The sequence below is a fragment of the Ranitomeya imitator genome, chromosome 3 (assembly GCF_032444005.1).
Source record: "Ranitomeya imitator isolate aRanImi1 chromosome 3, aRanImi1.pri, whole genome shotgun sequence".
NCBI lineage: Eukaryota > Metazoa > Chordata > Amphibia > Anura > Dendrobatidae > Ranitomeya > Ranitomeya imitator.
The window spans coordinates 833,445,697-833,465,705 of record NC_091284.1 but is presented as its reverse complement, the minus strand read 5'-3'; the positions used below and the strand labels follow the sequence as shown (position 1 = coordinate 833,465,705).

At 33.2% G+C, this 20,009-nt stretch overlaps 1 protein-coding gene across 3 annotated transcripts in view; it reads left to right on the top strand.

Annotated features, from left to right (window-relative positions):
- Positions 1 to 20,009, top strand: part of PDE2A (phosphodiesterase 2A) — a 633,083-nt gene that overhangs the window by 446,851 nt on the left and 166,223 nt on the right. For all 3 annotated transcript variants that reach the window (XM_069759489.1, XM_069759488.1, XM_069759486.1), the window contains one exon: positions 17,714 to 17,788. In XM_069759489.1, the coding sequence (XP_069615590.1) occupies positions 17,714 to 17,788 (75 nt within the window). The remainder of the gene's footprint in view (positions 1 to 17,713; positions 17,789 to 20,009) is intronic.

Below are 20,009 nucleotides of genomic sequence, written 5' to 3'. Positions count from 1 at the left end.
ATACTGCTCATATGTACAAGAATATAACTACTATAATACTGCCCCTATGTACAAGAATATAACTACTATAATACTGCTCCGATATACAAGAATATAACTACTATAATACTGCTCCTATGTACAAGAATATAACTACTAAAATACTGCCCCTATGTACAAGAATATAACTACTATAATACTGCCCCTATGTACAAGAATATAACTACTATAATACTGCCCCTATGTACAAGAATGTAACTACTATAATACTGCTCATATGTACAAGAATATAACTACTATAATACTGCCCCCTATGTACAAGAATATAACTACTATAATACTGCTCATATGTACAAGAATATAACTACTATAATACTGCTCCTATGTACAAGAATATAACTACTATAATACTGCCCCTATGTACAAGAATATAACTACTATAATACTGCCCCTATGTACAAGAATATAACTACTATAATACTGCCCCTATGTACAAGAATGTAACTACTATAATACTGCTCCTATATACAAGAATATAACTACTATAATACTGCTCCTATGTACAAGAATATAACTACTATAATACTGCCCCTATGTACAAGAATATAACTACTATAATACTGCCCCTATGTACAAGAATATAACTACTATAATACTGCCCCTATGTACAAGAATGTAACTACTATAATACTGCTCATATGTACAAGAATATAACTACTATAATACTGCCCCCTATGTACAAGAATATAACTACTATAATACTGCTCATATGTACAAGAATATAACTACTATTATACTGCCCCTATGTACAAGAATATAACTGCTATAATACTGCTCCTATGTACAAGAATATAACTACTATAATACTGCCCCTATGTACAAGAATATAACTACTATAATACTGCCCCTATGTACAAGAATATAACTACTATAATACTGTTCCCTATATACAAGAATATAACTACTATAATACTGCCCCTATGTACAAGAATATAACTACTATAATACTGCTCCCTATATACAAGAATATAACTACTATAATACTGCCCCTATGTACAAGAATATAACTACTATAATACTGCTCCCTATATACAAGAATATAACTACTATAATACTGCCCCTATGTACAAGAATATAACTACTATAATACTGCCCCCTATATACAAGAATATAACTACTATAATACTGCCCCTATGTACAAGAATATAACTACTATAATACTGCCCCTATGTACAAGAATATAACTACTATAATACTGCCCCTATGTACAAGAATATAACTGCTATAATACTGCTCCTATGTACAAGAATATAACTACTATAATACTGCCCCCTATGTACAAGAATATAACTACTATAATACTGCTCATATGTACAAGAATATAACTACTATAATACTGCCCCTATGTACAAGAATATAACTACTATAATACTGCCCCTATGTACAAGAATATAACTACTATAATACTGCTCATATGTACAAGAATATAACTACTATAATACTGCTCCGATATACAAGAATATAACTACTATAATACTGCTCCTATGTACAAGAATATAACTACTATAATACTGCCCCTATGTACAAGAATATAACTACTATAATACTGCCCCTATGTACAAGAATATAACTACTATAATACTGCCCCTATGTACAAGAATGTAACTACTATAATACTGCTCATATGTACAAGAATATAACTACTATAATACTGCCCCCTATGTACAAGAATATAACTACTATAATACTGCTCATATGTACAAGAATATAACTACTATAATACTGCCCCTATGTACAAGAATATAACTGCTATAATACTGCTCCTATGTACAAGAATATAACTACTATAATACTGCCCCTATGTACAAGAATATAACTACTATAATACTGCCCCTATGTACAAGAATATAACTACTATAATACTGCTCATATGTACAAGAATATAACTACTATAATACTGCTCCCTATATACAAGAATATAACTACTATAATACTGCCCCTATGTACAAGAATATAACTACTATAATACTGCCCCCTATGAACAAGAATATAACTACTATAATACTGCTCATATGTACAAGAATATAACTACTATAATACTGCCCCTATGTACAAGAATATAACTACTATAATACTGCTCCGATATACAAGAATATAACTACTATATTACTGCTCCTATGTACAAGAATATAACTACTATAATACTGCTCCCTATATACAAGAATATAACTACTATAATACTGCCCCTATGTACAAGAATATAACTACTATAATACTGCCCCCTATGTACAAGAATATAACTACTATAATACTGCTCATATGTACAAGAATATAACTACTATAATACTGCCCCTATGTACAAGAATATAACTACTATAATACTGCTCCGATGTACAAGAATATAACTACTATAATACTGCTCCTATGTACAAGAATATAACTACTATAATACTGCCCCTATGTACAAGAATATAACTACTATAATACTGCCCCTATGTACAAGAATATAACTACTATAATACTGCCCCTATGTACAAGAATGTAACTACTATAATACTGCTCATATCTACAAGAATATAACTACTATAATACTGCCCCCTATGTACAAGAATATAACTACTATAATACTGCTCATATGTACAAGAATATAACTACTATAATACTGCCCCTATGTACAAGAATATAACTGCTATAATACTGCTCCTATGTACAAGAATATAACTACTATAATACTGCCCCTATGTACAAGAATATAACTACTATAATACTGCCCCTATGTACAAGAATATAACTACTATAATACTGCCCCTATGTACATGAATATAACTACTATAATACTGCCCCTATGTACAAGAATGTAACTACTATAATACTGCTCATATGTACAAGAATGTAACTACTATAATACTGCTCCTATGTACAAGAATATAACTACTATAATACTGCTCCTATGTACAAGAATATAACTACTATAATACTGCCCCTATGTACAAGAATATAACTACTATAATACTGCCCATATGTACAAGAATATAACTACTATAATACTGCCCCTATGTACAAGAATGTAACTACTATAATACTGCTCATATGTACAAGAATATAACTACTATAATACTGCCCCCTATGTACAAGAATATAACTACTATAATACTGCTCATATGTACAAGAATATAACTACTATTATACTGCCCCTATGTAGAAGAATATAACTGCTATAATACTGCTCCTATGTACAAGAATATAACTACTATAATACTGCCCCTATGTACAAGAATATAACTACTATAATACTGCCCCTATGTACAAGAATATAACTACTATAATACTGATCCCTATATACAAGAATATCACTACTATAATACTGCCCCTATGTACAAGAATATAACTACTATAATACTGCTCCCTATATACAAGAATATAACTACTATAATACTGCCCCTATGTACAAGAATATAACTACTATAATACTGCTCCCTATATACAAGAATATAACTACTATAATACTGCTCCTATGTACAAGAATATAACTACTATAATACTGCCCCTATGTACAAGAATATAACTACTATAATACTGCCCCTATGTACAAGAATATAACTACTATAATACTGCCCCTATGTACAAGAATATAACTGCTATAATACTGCTCCTATGTACAAGAATATAACTACTATAATACTGCCCCCTATGTACAAGAATATAACTACTATAATACTGCTCATATGTACAGGAATATAACTACTATAATACTGCCCCTATGTACAAGAATATAACTACTATAATACTGCCCCTATGTACAAGAATATAACTACTATAATACTGCTCATATGTACAAGAATATAACTACTATAATACTGCTCCGATATACAAGAATATAACTACTATAATACTGCTCCTATGTACAAGAATATAACTACTATAATACTGCCCCTATGTACAAGAATATAACTACTATAATACTGCCCCTATGTACAAGAATATAACTACTATAATACTGCCCCTATGTACAAGAATGTAACTACTATAATACTGCTCATATGTACAAGAATATAACTACTATAATACTGCCCCCTATGTACAAGAATATAACTACTATAATACTGCTCATATGTACAAGAATATAACTACTATAATACTGCCCCTATGTACAAGAATATAACTGCTATAATACTGCTCCTATGTACAAGAATATAACTACTATAATACTGCCCCTATGTACAAGAATATAACTACTATAATACTGCCCCTATGTACAAGAATATAACTACTATAATACTGCTCATATGTACAAGAATATAACTACTATAATACTGCTCCCTATATACAAGAATATAACTACTATAATACTGCCCCTATGTACAAGAATATAACTACTATAATACTGCCCCCTATGTACAAGAATATAACTACTATAATACTGCTCATATGTACAAGAATATAACTACTATAATACTGCCCCTATGTACAAGAATATAACTACTATAATACTGCTCCGATATACAAGAATATAACTACTATATTACTGCTCCTATGTACAAGAATATAACTACTATAATACTGCTCCCTATATACAAGAATATAACTACTATAATACTGCCCCTATGTACAAGAATATAACTACTATAATACTGCCCCCTATGTACAAGAATATAACTACTATAATACTGCTCATATGTACAAGAATATAACTACTATAATACTGCCCCTATGTACAAGAATATAACTACTATAATACTGCTCCGATGTACAAGAATATAACTACTATAATACTGCTCCTATGTACAAGAATATAACTACTATAATACTGCCCCTATGTACAAGAATATAACTACTATAATACTGCCCCTATGTACAAGAATATAACTACTATAATACTGCCCCTATGTACAAGAATGTAACTACTATAATACTGCTCATATGTACAAGAATATAACTACTATAATACTGCCCCCTATGTACAAGAATATAACTACTATAATACTGCTCATATGTACAAGAATATAACTACTATAATACTGCCCCTATGTACAAGAATATAACTGCTATAATACTGCTCCTATGTACAAGAATATAACTACTATAATACTGCCCCTATGTACAAGAATATAACTACTATAATACTGCCCCTATGTACAAGAATATAACTACTATAATACTGCCCCTATGTACAAGAATATAACTACTATAATACTGCTCATATGTACAAGAATATAACTACTATAATACTGCCCCTATGTACAAGAATATAACTACTATAATACTGCCCCTATGTACAGGAATATAACTACTATAATACTGCCCCTATGTACAGGAATATAACTACTATAATACTGCCCCTATGTACAGGAATATAACTACTATAATACTGCTCCTATATACAAGAATATAACTACTATGATACTGCTCCTATGTACAAGAATATAACTACTATAATACTGCCCCTATGTACAGGAATATAACTACTATAATACTGCCCCTATGTACAGGAATATAGCTACTAAAATACTGCTCCTATATACAAGAATATAACTACTATAACACTGCTCCTATGTACAAGAATATAACTACTATAATACTGCTCCTATGTACAAGAATAATTACCATAATACTGCCCCTATGTTCAATAATATAGCTACTATAATACTGCTCCTATGTACAAGAATATAACTACTATAATACTGCTCCCTATATACAAGAATATAACTACTATAATACTGCCCCTATCTACAAGAATATAACTGCTATAATACTGCTCCTATGTACAAGAATATAACTACTATAATACTGCTCCTATGTACAAGAATATAACTACTATAATTATGCCCCGATATACAAGAATATAACTACTATAATACTGCCCCTATGTACAAGAATATAACTACTATAATACTGCTCCTATGTACAAGAATATAACTACTATAATACTGCCCCTATGTACAAGAATATAACTACTATAATACTGCCCCCTATGTACAAGAATATAACTACTATAATACTGCTCATATGTACAAGAATATAACTACTATAATACTGCCCCTATGTACAAGAATATAACTACTATAATACTGCTCCGATGTACAAGAATATAACTACTATAATACTGCTCCTATGTACAAGAATATAACTACTATAATACTGCCCCTATGTACAAGAATATAACTACTATAATACTGCCCCTATGTACAAGAATATAACTACTATAATACTGCCCCTATGTACAAGAATGTAACTACTATAATACTGCTCATATGTACAAGAATATAACTACTATAATACTGCCCCCTATGTACAAGAATATAACTACTATAATACTGCTCATATGTACAAGAATATAACTACTATAATACTGCCCCTATGTACAAGAATATAACTGCTATAATACTGCTCCTATGTACAAGAATATAACTACTATAATACTGCCCCTATGTACAAGAATATAACTACTATAATACTGCCCCTATGTACAAGAATATAACTACTATAATACTGCCCCTATGTACAAGAATATAACTACTATAATACTGCCCCTATGTACAAGAATGTAACTACTATAATACTGCTCATATGTACAAGAATGTAACTACTATAATACTGCTCCTATGTACAAGAATATAACTACTATAATACTGCTCCTATGTACAAGAATATAACTACTATAATACTGCCCCTATGTACAAGAATATAACTACTATAATACTGCCCCTATGTACAAGAATGTAACTACTATAATACTGCTCATATGTACAAGAATATAACTACTATAATACTGCCCCCTATGTACAAGAATATAACTACTATAATACTGCTCATATGTACAAGAATATAACTACTATTATACTGCCCCTATGTACAAGAATATAACTGCTATAATACTGCTCCTATGTACAAGAATATAACTACTATAATACTGCCCCTATGTACAAGAATATAACTACTATAATACTGCTCATATGTACAAGAATATAACTACTATAATACTGCCCCTATGTACAAGAATATAACTACTATAATACTGCCCCTATGTACAGGAATATAACTACTATAATACTGCCCCTATGTACAGGAATATAACTACTATAATACTGCCCCTATGTACAGGAATATAACTACTATAATACTGCTCCTATATACAAGAATATAACTACTATGATACTGCTCCTATGTACAAGAATATAACTACTATAATACTGCCCCTATGTACAGGAATATAACTACTATAATACTGCCCCTATGTACAGGAATATAGCTACTAAAATACTGCTCCTATATACAAGAATATAACTACTATAACACTGCTCCTATGTACAAGAATATAACTACTATAATACTGCTCCTATGTACAAGAATAATTACCATAATACTGCCCCTATGTTCAATAATATAGCTACTATAATACTGCTCCTATGTACAAGAATATAACTACTATAATACTGCTCCCTATATACAAGAATATAACTACTATAATACTGCCCCTATCTACAAGAATATAACTGCTATAATACTGCTCCTATGTACAAGAATATAACTACTATAATACTGCTCCTATGTACAAGAATATAACTACTATAATTATGCCCCGATATACAAGAATATAACTACTATAATACTGCCCCTATGTACAAGAATATAACTACTATAATACTGCTCCTATGTACAAGAATATAACTACTATAATACTGCCCCTATGTACAAGAATATAACTACTATAATACTGCCCCCTATGTACAAGAATATAACTACTATAATACTGCTCATATGTACAAGAATATAACTACTATAATACTGCCCCTATGTACAAGAATATAACTACTATAATACTGCTCCGATGTACAAGAATATAACTACTATAATACTGCTCCTATGTACAAGAATATAACTACTATAATACTGCCCCTATGTACAAGAATATAACTACTATAATACTGCCCCTATGTACAAGAATATAACTACTATAATACTGCCCCTATGTACAAGAATGTAACTACTATAATACTGCTCATATGTACAAGAATATAACTACTATAATACTGCCCCCTATGTACAAGAATATAACTACTATAATACTGCTCATATGTACAAGAATATAACTACTATAATACTGCCCCTATGTACAAGAATATAACTGCTATAATACTGCTCCTATGTACAAGAATATAACTACTATAATACTGCCCCTATGTACAAGAATATAACTACTATAATACTGCCCCTATGTACAAGAATATAACTACTATAATACTGCCCCTATGTACAAGAATATAACTACTATAATACTGCCCCTATGTACAAGAATGTAACTACTATAATACTGCTCATATGTACAAGAATGTAACTACTATAATACTGCTCCTATGTACAAGAATATAACTACTATAATACTGCTCCTATGTACAAGAATATAACTACTATAATACTGCCCCTATGTACAAGAATATAACTACTATAATACTGCCCCTATGTACAAGAATGTAACTACTATAATACTGCTCATATGTACAAGAATATAACTACTATAATACTGCCCCCTATGTACAAGAATATAACTACTATAATACTGCTCATATGTACAAGAATATAACTACTATTATACTGCCCCTATGTACAAGAATATAACTGCTATAATACTGCTCCTATGTACAAGAATATAACTACTATAATACTGCCCCTATGTACAAGAATATAACTACTATAATACTGCCCCTATGTACAAGAATATAACTACTATAATACTGCTCCCTATATACAAGAATATCACTACTATAATACTGCCCCTATGTACAAGAATATAACTACTATAATACTGCTCCCTATATACAAGAATATAACTACTATAATACTGCCCCTATGTACAAGAATATAACTACTATAATACTGCTCCCTATATACAAGAATATAACTATAATAATACTGCTCCTATGTACAAGAATATAACTACTATAATACTGCCCCTATGTACAAGAATATAACTACTATAATACTGCCCCTATGTACAAGAATATAACTACTATAATACTGCCCCTATGTACAAGAATATAACTGCTATAATACTGCTCCTATGTACAAGAATATAACTACTATAATACTGCCCCCTATGTACAAGAATATAACTACTATAATACTGCTCATATGTACAGGAATATAACTACTATAATACTGCCCCTATGTACAAGAATATAACTACTATAATACTGCCCCTATGTACAAGAATATAACTACTATAATACTGCTCATATGTACAAGAATATAACTACTATAATACTGCTCCGATATACAAGAATATAACTACTATAATACTGCTCCTATGTACAAGAATATAACTACTATAATACTGCCCCTATGTACAAGAATATAACTACTATAATACTGCCCCTATGTACAAGAATATAACTACTATAATACTGCCCCTATGTACAAGAATGTAACTACTATAATACTGCTCATATGTACAAGAATATAACTACTATAATACTGCCCCCTATGTACAAGAATATAACTACTATAATACTGCTCATATGTACAAGAATATAACTACTATAATACTGCCCCTATGTACAAGAATATAACTGCTATAATACTGCTCCTATGTACAAGAATATAACTACTATAATACTGCCCCTATGTACAAGAATATAACTACTATAATACTGCCCCTATGTACAAGAATATAACTACTATAATACTGCTCATATGTACAAGAATATAACTACTATAATACTGCTCCCTATATACAAGAATATAACTACTATAATACTGCCCCTATGTACAAGAATATAACTACTATAATACTGCCCCCTATGTACAAGAATATAACTACTATAATACTGCTCATATGTACAAGAATATAACTACTATAATACTGCCCCTATGTACAAGAATATAACTACTATAATACTGCTCCGATATACAAGAATATAACTACTATATTACTGCTCCTATGTACAAGAATATAACTACTATAATACTGCTCCCTATATACAAGAATATAACTACTATAATACTGCCCCTATGTACAAGAATATAACTACTATAATACTGCCCCCTATGTACAAGAATATAACTACTATAATACTGCTCATATGTACAAGAATATAACTACTATAATACTGCCCCTATGTACAAGAATATAACTACTATAATACTGCTCCGATGTACAAGAATATAACTACTATAATACTGCTCCTATGTACAAGAATATAACTACTATAATACTGCCCCTATGTACAAGAATATAACTACTATAATACTGCCCCTATGTACAAGAATATAACTACTATAATACTGCCCCTATGTACAAGAATGTAACTACTATAATACTGCTCATATGTACAAGAATATAACTACTATAATACTGCCCCCTATGTACAAGAATATAACTACTATAATACTGCTCATATGTACAAGAATATAACTACTATAATACTGCCCCTATGTACAAGAATATAACTGCTATAATACTGCTCCTATGTACAAGAATATAACTACTATAATACTGCCCCTATGTACAAGAATATAACTACTATAATACTGCCCCTATGTACAAGAATATAACTACTATAATACTGCCCCTATGTACAAGAATATAACTACTATAATACTGCTCATATGTACAAGAATATAACTACTATAATACTGCCCCTATGTACAAGAATATAACTACTATAATACTGCCCCTATGTACAGGAATATAACTACTATAATACTGCCCCTATGTACAGGAATATAACTACTATAATACTGCTCCTATATACAAGAATATAACTACTATGATACTGCTCCTATGTACAAGAATATAACTACTATAATACTGCCCCTATGTACAGGAATATAACTACTATAATACTGCCCCTATGTACAGGAATATAGCTACTAAAATACTGCTCCTATATACAAGAATATAACTACTATAACACTGCTCCTATGTACAAGAATATAACTACTATAATACTGCTCCTATGTACAAGAATAATTACCATAATACTGCCCCTATGTTCAATAATATAGCTACTATAATACTGCTCCTATGTACAAGAATATAACTACTATAATACTGCTCCCTATATACAAGAATATAACTACTATAATACTGCCCCTATCTACAAGAATATAACTGCTATAATACTGCTCCTATGTACAAGAATATAACTACTATAATACTGCTCCTATGTACAAGAATATAACTACTATAATTATGCCCCGATATACAAGAATATAACTACTATAATACTGCCCCTATGTACAAGAATATAACTACTATAATACTGCTCCTATGTACAAGAATATAACTACTATAATACTGCTCCTATGTACAAGAATATAACTACTATAATACTGCCCCTATGTACAAGAATATAACTACGATAATACTGCTCCTATGTACAAGAATATAACTACTATAATACTGCTCCCTATATACAAGAATATAACTACTATAATTCTGCCCCTATGTACAAGAATATAACTACTATAATACTGCCCCCTATGTACAAGAATATAACTACTATAATACTGCTCATATGTACAATAATATAACTACTATAATACTGCCCCTATGTACAAGAATATAACTACTATAATACTGCCCCTATGTACAAGAATATGACTACTATAATACTGCCCCTCTGTACAAGAATGTAACTACTATAATACTGCTCATATGTACAAGAATATAACTACTATAATACTGCCCCCTATGTACAAGAATATAACTACTATAACACTGCTCCTATGTACAAGAATATAACTACTATAATACTGCCCCTATGTACAAGAATATAACTGCTATAATACTGCTCCTATGTACAAGAATATAACTACTATAATACTGCCCCTATGTACAAGAATATAACTACTATAATACTGCTCCCTATATACAAGTATATAACTACTATAATACTGCTCCTATGTACAAGAATATAACTGCTATAATACTGCTCCTATGTACAAGAATATAACTACTATAATACTGCTCCTATGTACAAGAATATAACTACTATAATTATGCCCCGATATACAAGAATATAACTACTATAATACTGCCCCTATGTACAAGAATATAACTACTATAATACTGCTCCTATGTACAAGAATATAACTACTATAATACTGCTCCTATGTACAAGAATATAACTACTATAATACTGCCCCTATGTACAAGAATATAACTACGATAATACTGCTCCTATGTACAAGAATATAACTACTATAATACTGCTCCCTATATACAAGAATATAACTACTATAATTCTGCCCCTATGTACAAGAATATAACTACTATAATACTGCCCCCTATGTACAAGAATATAACTACTATAATACTGCTCATATGTACAATAATATAACTACTATAATACTGCCCCTATGTACAAGAATATAACTACTATAATACTGCCCCTATGTACAAGAATATGACTACTATAATACTGCCCCTCTGTACAAGAATGTAACTACTATAATACTGCTCATATGTACAAGAATATAACTACTATAATACTGCCCCCTATGTACAAGAATATAACTACTATAATACTGCTCATATGTACAAGAATATAACTACTATAATACTACCCCTATGTACAAGAATATAACTGCTATAATACTGCTCCTATGTACAAGAATATAACTACTATAATACTGCCCCTATGTACAAGAATATAACTTCTATAATACTGCTCCCTATATACAAGTATATAACTACTATAATACTGCTCCTATGTACAAGAATATAACTACTATAATACTGCCCCTATGTACAAGAATATAACTACTATAATACTGCCCCTATGTACAGGAATATAACTACTATAATACTGCCCCTATGTACAGGAATATAACTACTATATTACTGCTCCTATATACAAGAATATAACTACTATGATACTGCTCCTATGTACAAGAATATAACTACTATAATACTGCCCCTATGTACAGGAATATAACTACTATAATACTGCCCCTATGTACAGGAATATAGCTACTAAAATACTGCTCCTATATACAAGAATATAACTACTATAACACTGCTCCTATGTACAAGAATATAACTACTATAATACTGCTCCTATGTACAAGAATAATTACCATAATACTGCCCCTATGTTCAATAATATAGCTACTATAATACTGCTCCTATGTACAAGAATATAACTACTATAATACTGCTCCCTATATACAAGAATATAACTACTATAATACTGCCCCTATCTACAAGAATATAACTGCTATAATACTGCTCCTATGTACAAGAATATAACTACTATAATACTGCTCCTATGTACAAGAATATAACTACTATAATTATGCCCCGATATACAAGAATATAACTACTATAATACTGCCCCTATGTACAAGAATATAACTACTATAATACTGCTCCTATGTACAAGAATATAACTACTATAATACTGCTCCTATGTACAAGAATATAACTACTATAATACTGCCCCTATGTACAAGAATATAACTACGATAATACTGCTCCTATGTACAAGAATATAACTACTATAATACTGCTCCCTATATACAAGAATATAACTACTATAATTCTGCCCCTATGTACAAGAATATAACTACTATAATACTGCCCCCTATGTACAAGAATATAACTACTATAATACTGCTCATATGTACAATAATATAACTACCATAATACTGCCCCTATGTACAAGAATATAACTACTATAATACTGCCCCTATGTACAAGAATATGACTACTATAATACTGCCCCTCTGTACAAGAATGTAACTACTATAATACTGCTCATATGTACAAGAATATAACTACTATAATACTGCCCCCTATGTACAAGAATATAACTACTATAACACTGCTCCTATGTACAAGAATATAACTACTATAATACTGCCCCTATGTACAAGAATATAACTGCTATAATACTGCTCCTATGTACAAGAATATAACTACTATAATACTGCCCCTATGTACAAGAATATAACTACTATAATACTGCTCCCTATATACAAGTATATAACTACTATAATACTGCTCCTATGTACAAGAATATAACTGCTATAATACTGCTCCTATGTACAAGAATATAACTACTATAATACTGCTCCTATGTACAAGAATATAACTACTATAATTATGCCCCGATATACAAGAATATAACTACTATAATACTGCCCCTATGTACAAGAATATAACTACTATAATACTGCTCCTATGTACAAGAATATAACTACTATAATACTGCTCCTATGTACAAGAATATAACTACTATAATACTGCCCCTATGTACAAGAATATAACTACGATAATACTGCTCCTATGTACAAGAATATAACTACTATAATACTGCTCCCTATATACAAGAATATAACTTCTATAATTCTGCCCCTATGTACAAGAATATAACTACTATAATACTGCCCCCTATGTACAAGAATATAACTACTATAATACTGCTCATATGTACAATAATATAACTACTATAATACTGCCCCTATGTACAAGAATATAACTACTATAATACTGCCCCTATGTACAAGAATATGACTACTATAATACTGCCCCTCTGTACAAGAATGTAACTACTATAATACTGCTCATATGTACAAGAATATAACTACTATAATACTGCCCCCTATGTACAAGAATATAACTACTATAATACTGCTCATATGTACAAGAATATAACTACTATAATACTGCCCCTATGTACAAGAATATAACTGCTATAATACTGCTCCTATGTACAAGAATATAACTACTATAATACTGCCCCTATGTACAAGAATATAACTTCTATAATACTGCTCCCTATATACAAGTATATAACTACTATAATACTGCCCCTATGTACAGGAATATAACTGCTATAATACTGCCCCCATGTACAGGAATATAGCTACTATAATACTGCTCCTATATACAAGAATATAACTACTATAACACTGCTCCTATGTACAAGAATATAACTACTATAATACTGCTCATATGTACAAGAATATAACTACCATAATACTGCCCCTATGTTCAAGAATATAGCTACTATAATACTGCTCCTATGTACAAGAATATAACTACTATAATACTGCTCCTATGTACAAGAATATAACTACTATAATACTGCCCCTATATACAAGAATATAACTACTATAATACTGCCCCTATATACAAGAATATAACTACTATAATACTGGTCCTATGTACAAGAATATAACTACTATAATACTGCTCCTATGTACAAGAATATAACTACTATAATACTGCCCCTATATACAAGAATATAACTACTATAATACTGCCCCTATGTACAAGAATATAACTACTATAATACTGGTCCTATGTACAAGAATATAACTACTATAATACTGCTCCTATGTACAAGAATATAGCTACTATAATACTGCTCCTATGTACAAGAATATAACTACTATAATACTGCCCCTATGTACAAGAATATAACTACTATAATACTGGTCCTATGTACAAGAATATAACTACTATAATACTGCTCCTATGTACAAGAATATAGCTACTATAATACTGCCCCTATGTTCAAGAATATAGCTACTATAATACTGCTCCTATGTACAAGAATATAACTACTATAATACTGCTCCTATGTACAAGAATATAACTACTATAATACTGCCCCTATATACAAGAATATAGCTACTATAATACTGCCCCTATGTACAAGAATATAACTACTATAATACTGGTCCTATGTACAAGAATATAACTACTATAATACTGCTCCTATGTACAAGAATATAGCTACTATAATACTGCCCCTATGTTCAAGAATATAGCTACTATAATACTGCTCCTATGTACAAGAATATAACTACTATAATACTGCTCCTATGTACAAGAATATAACTACTATAATACTGCCCCTATATACAAGAATATAGCTACTATAATACTGCCCCTATGTACAAGAATATAACTACTATAATACTGGTCCTATGTACAAGAATATAACTACTATAATACTGCCCCTATGTACAAGAATATAACTACTATAATACTGCCCCTATGTACAAGAATATAACTACTATAATACTGCTCCTATGTACAAGAATATAACTACTATAATACTGCCCCTATGTACAAGAATATAACTACTATAATACTGCCCCTATATACAAGAATATAACTACTATAATACTGCCCCTATGTACAAGAATATAACTACTATAATACTGCTCCTATGTACAAGAATATAACTACTATAATACTGCCCCTATGTACAAGAATATAACTACTATAATACTGCTCCTATGTACAAGAATATAACTACTATAATACTGCCCCATGTACAAGAATATAACTACTATAATACTGCCCCCATGTACAAGAATATAACTACTATAATACTGCTCCTATGTACAAGAATATAACTACTATAATACTGCCCCTATGTACAAGAATATAACTACTATAATACTGCCCCTATGTACAAGAATATAACTACTATAATACTGCTCCTATGTACAAGAATATAACTACTATAATACTGCTCCTATGTACAAGAATATAACTACTATAATATTGTACAGTTTGTATGGAAGATGTCAGGGTGCCCTGTACAAATTACACTGTCGTATGATCCTGACGATATCATTGGGTCGGCCTTGTCTGGTGTTATTTTTTTTTTGTGTTGGTACCAGATTATTGCTCCAATACAATCCCGGTATTTTGGGCGAGGAGCTTATTACAAGTTTTAAGCAATTTGTTTTTGCATGTAAAATAGAAAGCTGGCATACGGGCAAAAAATAAGAATGACAATGTTATGGGATGAATAGAATTATTTACACCGTACGTTCCAGACCCCAATGACTAATGATGATAGAAGCCAAGAAGTGTCCAGGGAATTCCCAATGCCACCCGGCCCTGCTGAAATCAGTAATAGATCCAGCGTTGGAAGGAATGTGCCGGTATCTCGGGGGTCACAGAGGAGTCCGGGCTGTATCAGCAGTGGAGCAATACATCTTCATTTTGTATGTCATTTTCGGAATGCAGGGGAGGGTCTTTTGATAATTTGGTGTTTTAGCCCCACCCCCTAGGAGCTAAAAAGCAAAGAATACAGCTGTATCCCCAGACCCTTCCCTAATTCATAGCTGTGCAGGACTCACAAGCAGCAATTTGCAGACAGACATAACAAGTATAAAATCAGACAGACTGACTGGCCGGATAATGAAAGTCGGTCCGTGCAAGACCCCGTAGTCGCTAGGACCGGGGTACAATGTATACACCCATTTAGGCAACAGCTGCAGCAGATGAATTGAGTTTGTGATTCCTGTGTCTTGATAATTGGATCAAATGTCTTAAAGTAATAGCAGTGCCGGGTGCGTCACATAATGGACCCCACTGGCTCTAGCAGGGCTTCTTCACGTCTCCGTTATGTGACCGAGGTAGAATTTCTATCATTTAGAATCAGACACTTCTCAATGGCATTTTGCTATTTTTACCTCCTTCTCTATAGTTTGGACAGTGGCCTTTTGTTCCGTCTCGCTCCTCTTAGATGGATTTGTTTCTCGGCCTTTTTCCTTTCTCTTTAGCTCTTTGTTTTCTTCCTGATTCCCGGCTGCTCGGGGTTTTTATTTTCCTTTACATTGTTTGTGTCCCAGCGTCTTCCCGCACTGTTGTGATCACCTGCAGACGGCCAACTGAATGTCCATCATTGAAATACGTGGCTTTTATCTGAAAAAGTTCTGACTGCTTTTCTTTGACTTTTCAATTCTTTCTTATCTCTTTCAGCTGGAAGAGCAGACACAGTCCCCGAGCTGCTGCCTCCTCCTGGTGTCTGAGGACAGTCACCAGCTCTTCTGTCAGGTGAGTTCTTCCTGGGGGGCGACACTTGTTCAATGGAAGACTAATCAGTACGAAACTAATACCTAGACTGGAAGCCTGAAGACCCTTCCTTCCTCATCTCTTCTATGTCAGACTTATCTTTTGTCATCTCTTCTATGTCAGACTCCTCCTTCTTCATCCCTTCTTTTTCTCAGACTCCTCCTTCTTCATCCCTTCTTTTTCTCAGACTCCTCCTTCTTCATCCCTTCTTTTTCTCAGACTCCTCCTTCTTCATCCCTTCTTTTTCTCAGACTCCTCCTTCTTCATCCCTTCTTTTTCTCAGACTCCTCCTTCTTCATCCCTTCTTTTTCTCAGACTCCTCCTTCTTCATCCCTTCTTTTTCTCAGACTCCTCCTTCTTTTTCTCTTCTGTGTGTCAGACCCCTCTTTCTTCATCCCTTCTTTTTCTCAGACCCCTCCTTCCTCATCTCTACCATGTGTCAGACCCCTTCTCTTTCAGACCCCTCCTTCTTTATCCCTTATTTTTCTTCGTCATCCCTTCTTTTTCTCGGACCCCTCCTTCCTTATCTCCACCATGTGTCAGACCCCTCCTCTTTGTCAGACCCCTCCTTCTTTATCCTTTCTTTTTCTTCGTCATCCCTTCTTTTTCTCAGACTCCTCCTTCCTCATCTCGACCATGTGTCAGACCCCTCCTCTTTGTCAGACCCCTCCTCTTTGTCAGACCCTCCTCTTTGTCAGACCCCTCCTCTTTGTCAGACCCTTCTCTTTGTCAGACCCCTCCTCTTTGTCAGACCCCTCCTCTTTGTCAGACCCCTCCTCTTTGTCAGACCCTCCTCTTTGTCAGACCCCTCCTCTTTGTCAGACCCTCCTCTTTGTCAGACCCCTCCTCTTTGTCAGACCCCTCCTCTTTGTCAGACCCTCCTCTTTGTCATACCCTCCTCTTTGTCAGACCCCTCCTCTTTGTCAGACCCCTCCTCTTTGTCAGACCCTCCTCTTTGTCAGACCCCTCCTCTTTGTCAGACCCTCCTCTTTGTCATACCCTCCTCTTTGTCAGACCCCTCCTCTTTGTCAGACCCCTCCTCTTTGTCAGACCCTCCTCTTTGTCAGACCCCTCCTCTTTGTCAGACCCCTCCTCTTTGTCAGACCCCTCCTCTTTGTCAGACCCCTCCTCTTTGTCAGACCCTCCTCTTTGTCAGACCCTTCCTTCTGTGTCCCTGCAGGAAATCCTTGTGTCCTTAATGTCCTACGTTTCCATTACTAGAGCCATGTACTTCCTGCAGCATAGGTCACTTTTATCATCTTTATTTTAGGATTTGTCTTAGTCATTTCAATACATAGAAACATTTGACTTTTTTTCTGAATTGTTTCCATTGTTTTAGTGTCGCTTTTGCTTATTAAATGTTTAATTTTCAATGCGAGCCAAATGGGAGCCTGGAGATGTCTGATCTGAGGGTGATTAACGCCCCGGCCACATTTGACGGCTCCTGCGGATCATTATTCCCGCCATGGTGCTCAGATTTGATGTGAATTGATGTCCAGAGCGGCGCGATCTTTAATCTCCTCCTGATAAATGGTTGGACAGCGGAACAGTCATCCAGGGAATCAATCTGCTGCTGTCAGCGGCCAACAATGAACTTCACACATCCGTCAGCAGGCGCTGACACTTCTCACTGCTCGGCCGCGTTACTTTGTGCCGGTGACTGTGGCAGCGCTCTCCTCTCCACATCTTGGATGCTTTCCCATGTTTTATTATGTCATTTTATTCGATTACAATGGATCTTTAAAATTGACACAAAAGGGGGTTCTCCATAATCTCTTCAAGTTCTTCTCGTATTTACCTCCTGGATCGTCGCCAAGCTGTTTCGTCACATGACATTGTTATATTACTTGACCGCTGCAGTCGATCAGTGGTCACTGATTGCCTGCAGCGTTTAGTATTTAGGACATCTGCCTTATGGAATACTGTAAGGGTTTGTCGATCTCTGCACAACTTTTTTTGAGCGCCCCCAGTGACTGCCCGCAGCGGCTCCGCACTAAGCTCTGTATCTCCCGGTGATCTCATTGTTTATGTCACATGAGCGCTGCAGCCTATCAGTGGTTGCCGATGGGCTGCAGCGCTCACCAGGTGGCAGCAGTGGTGTAGGAGCCGGTGCGGGGGGTAAATATGCTTCTTTTTCTTATTTTATTAAAGACTTCACTTAATGGGGTTGTCCACTACCTGGATATTAATGGCATTTCACATG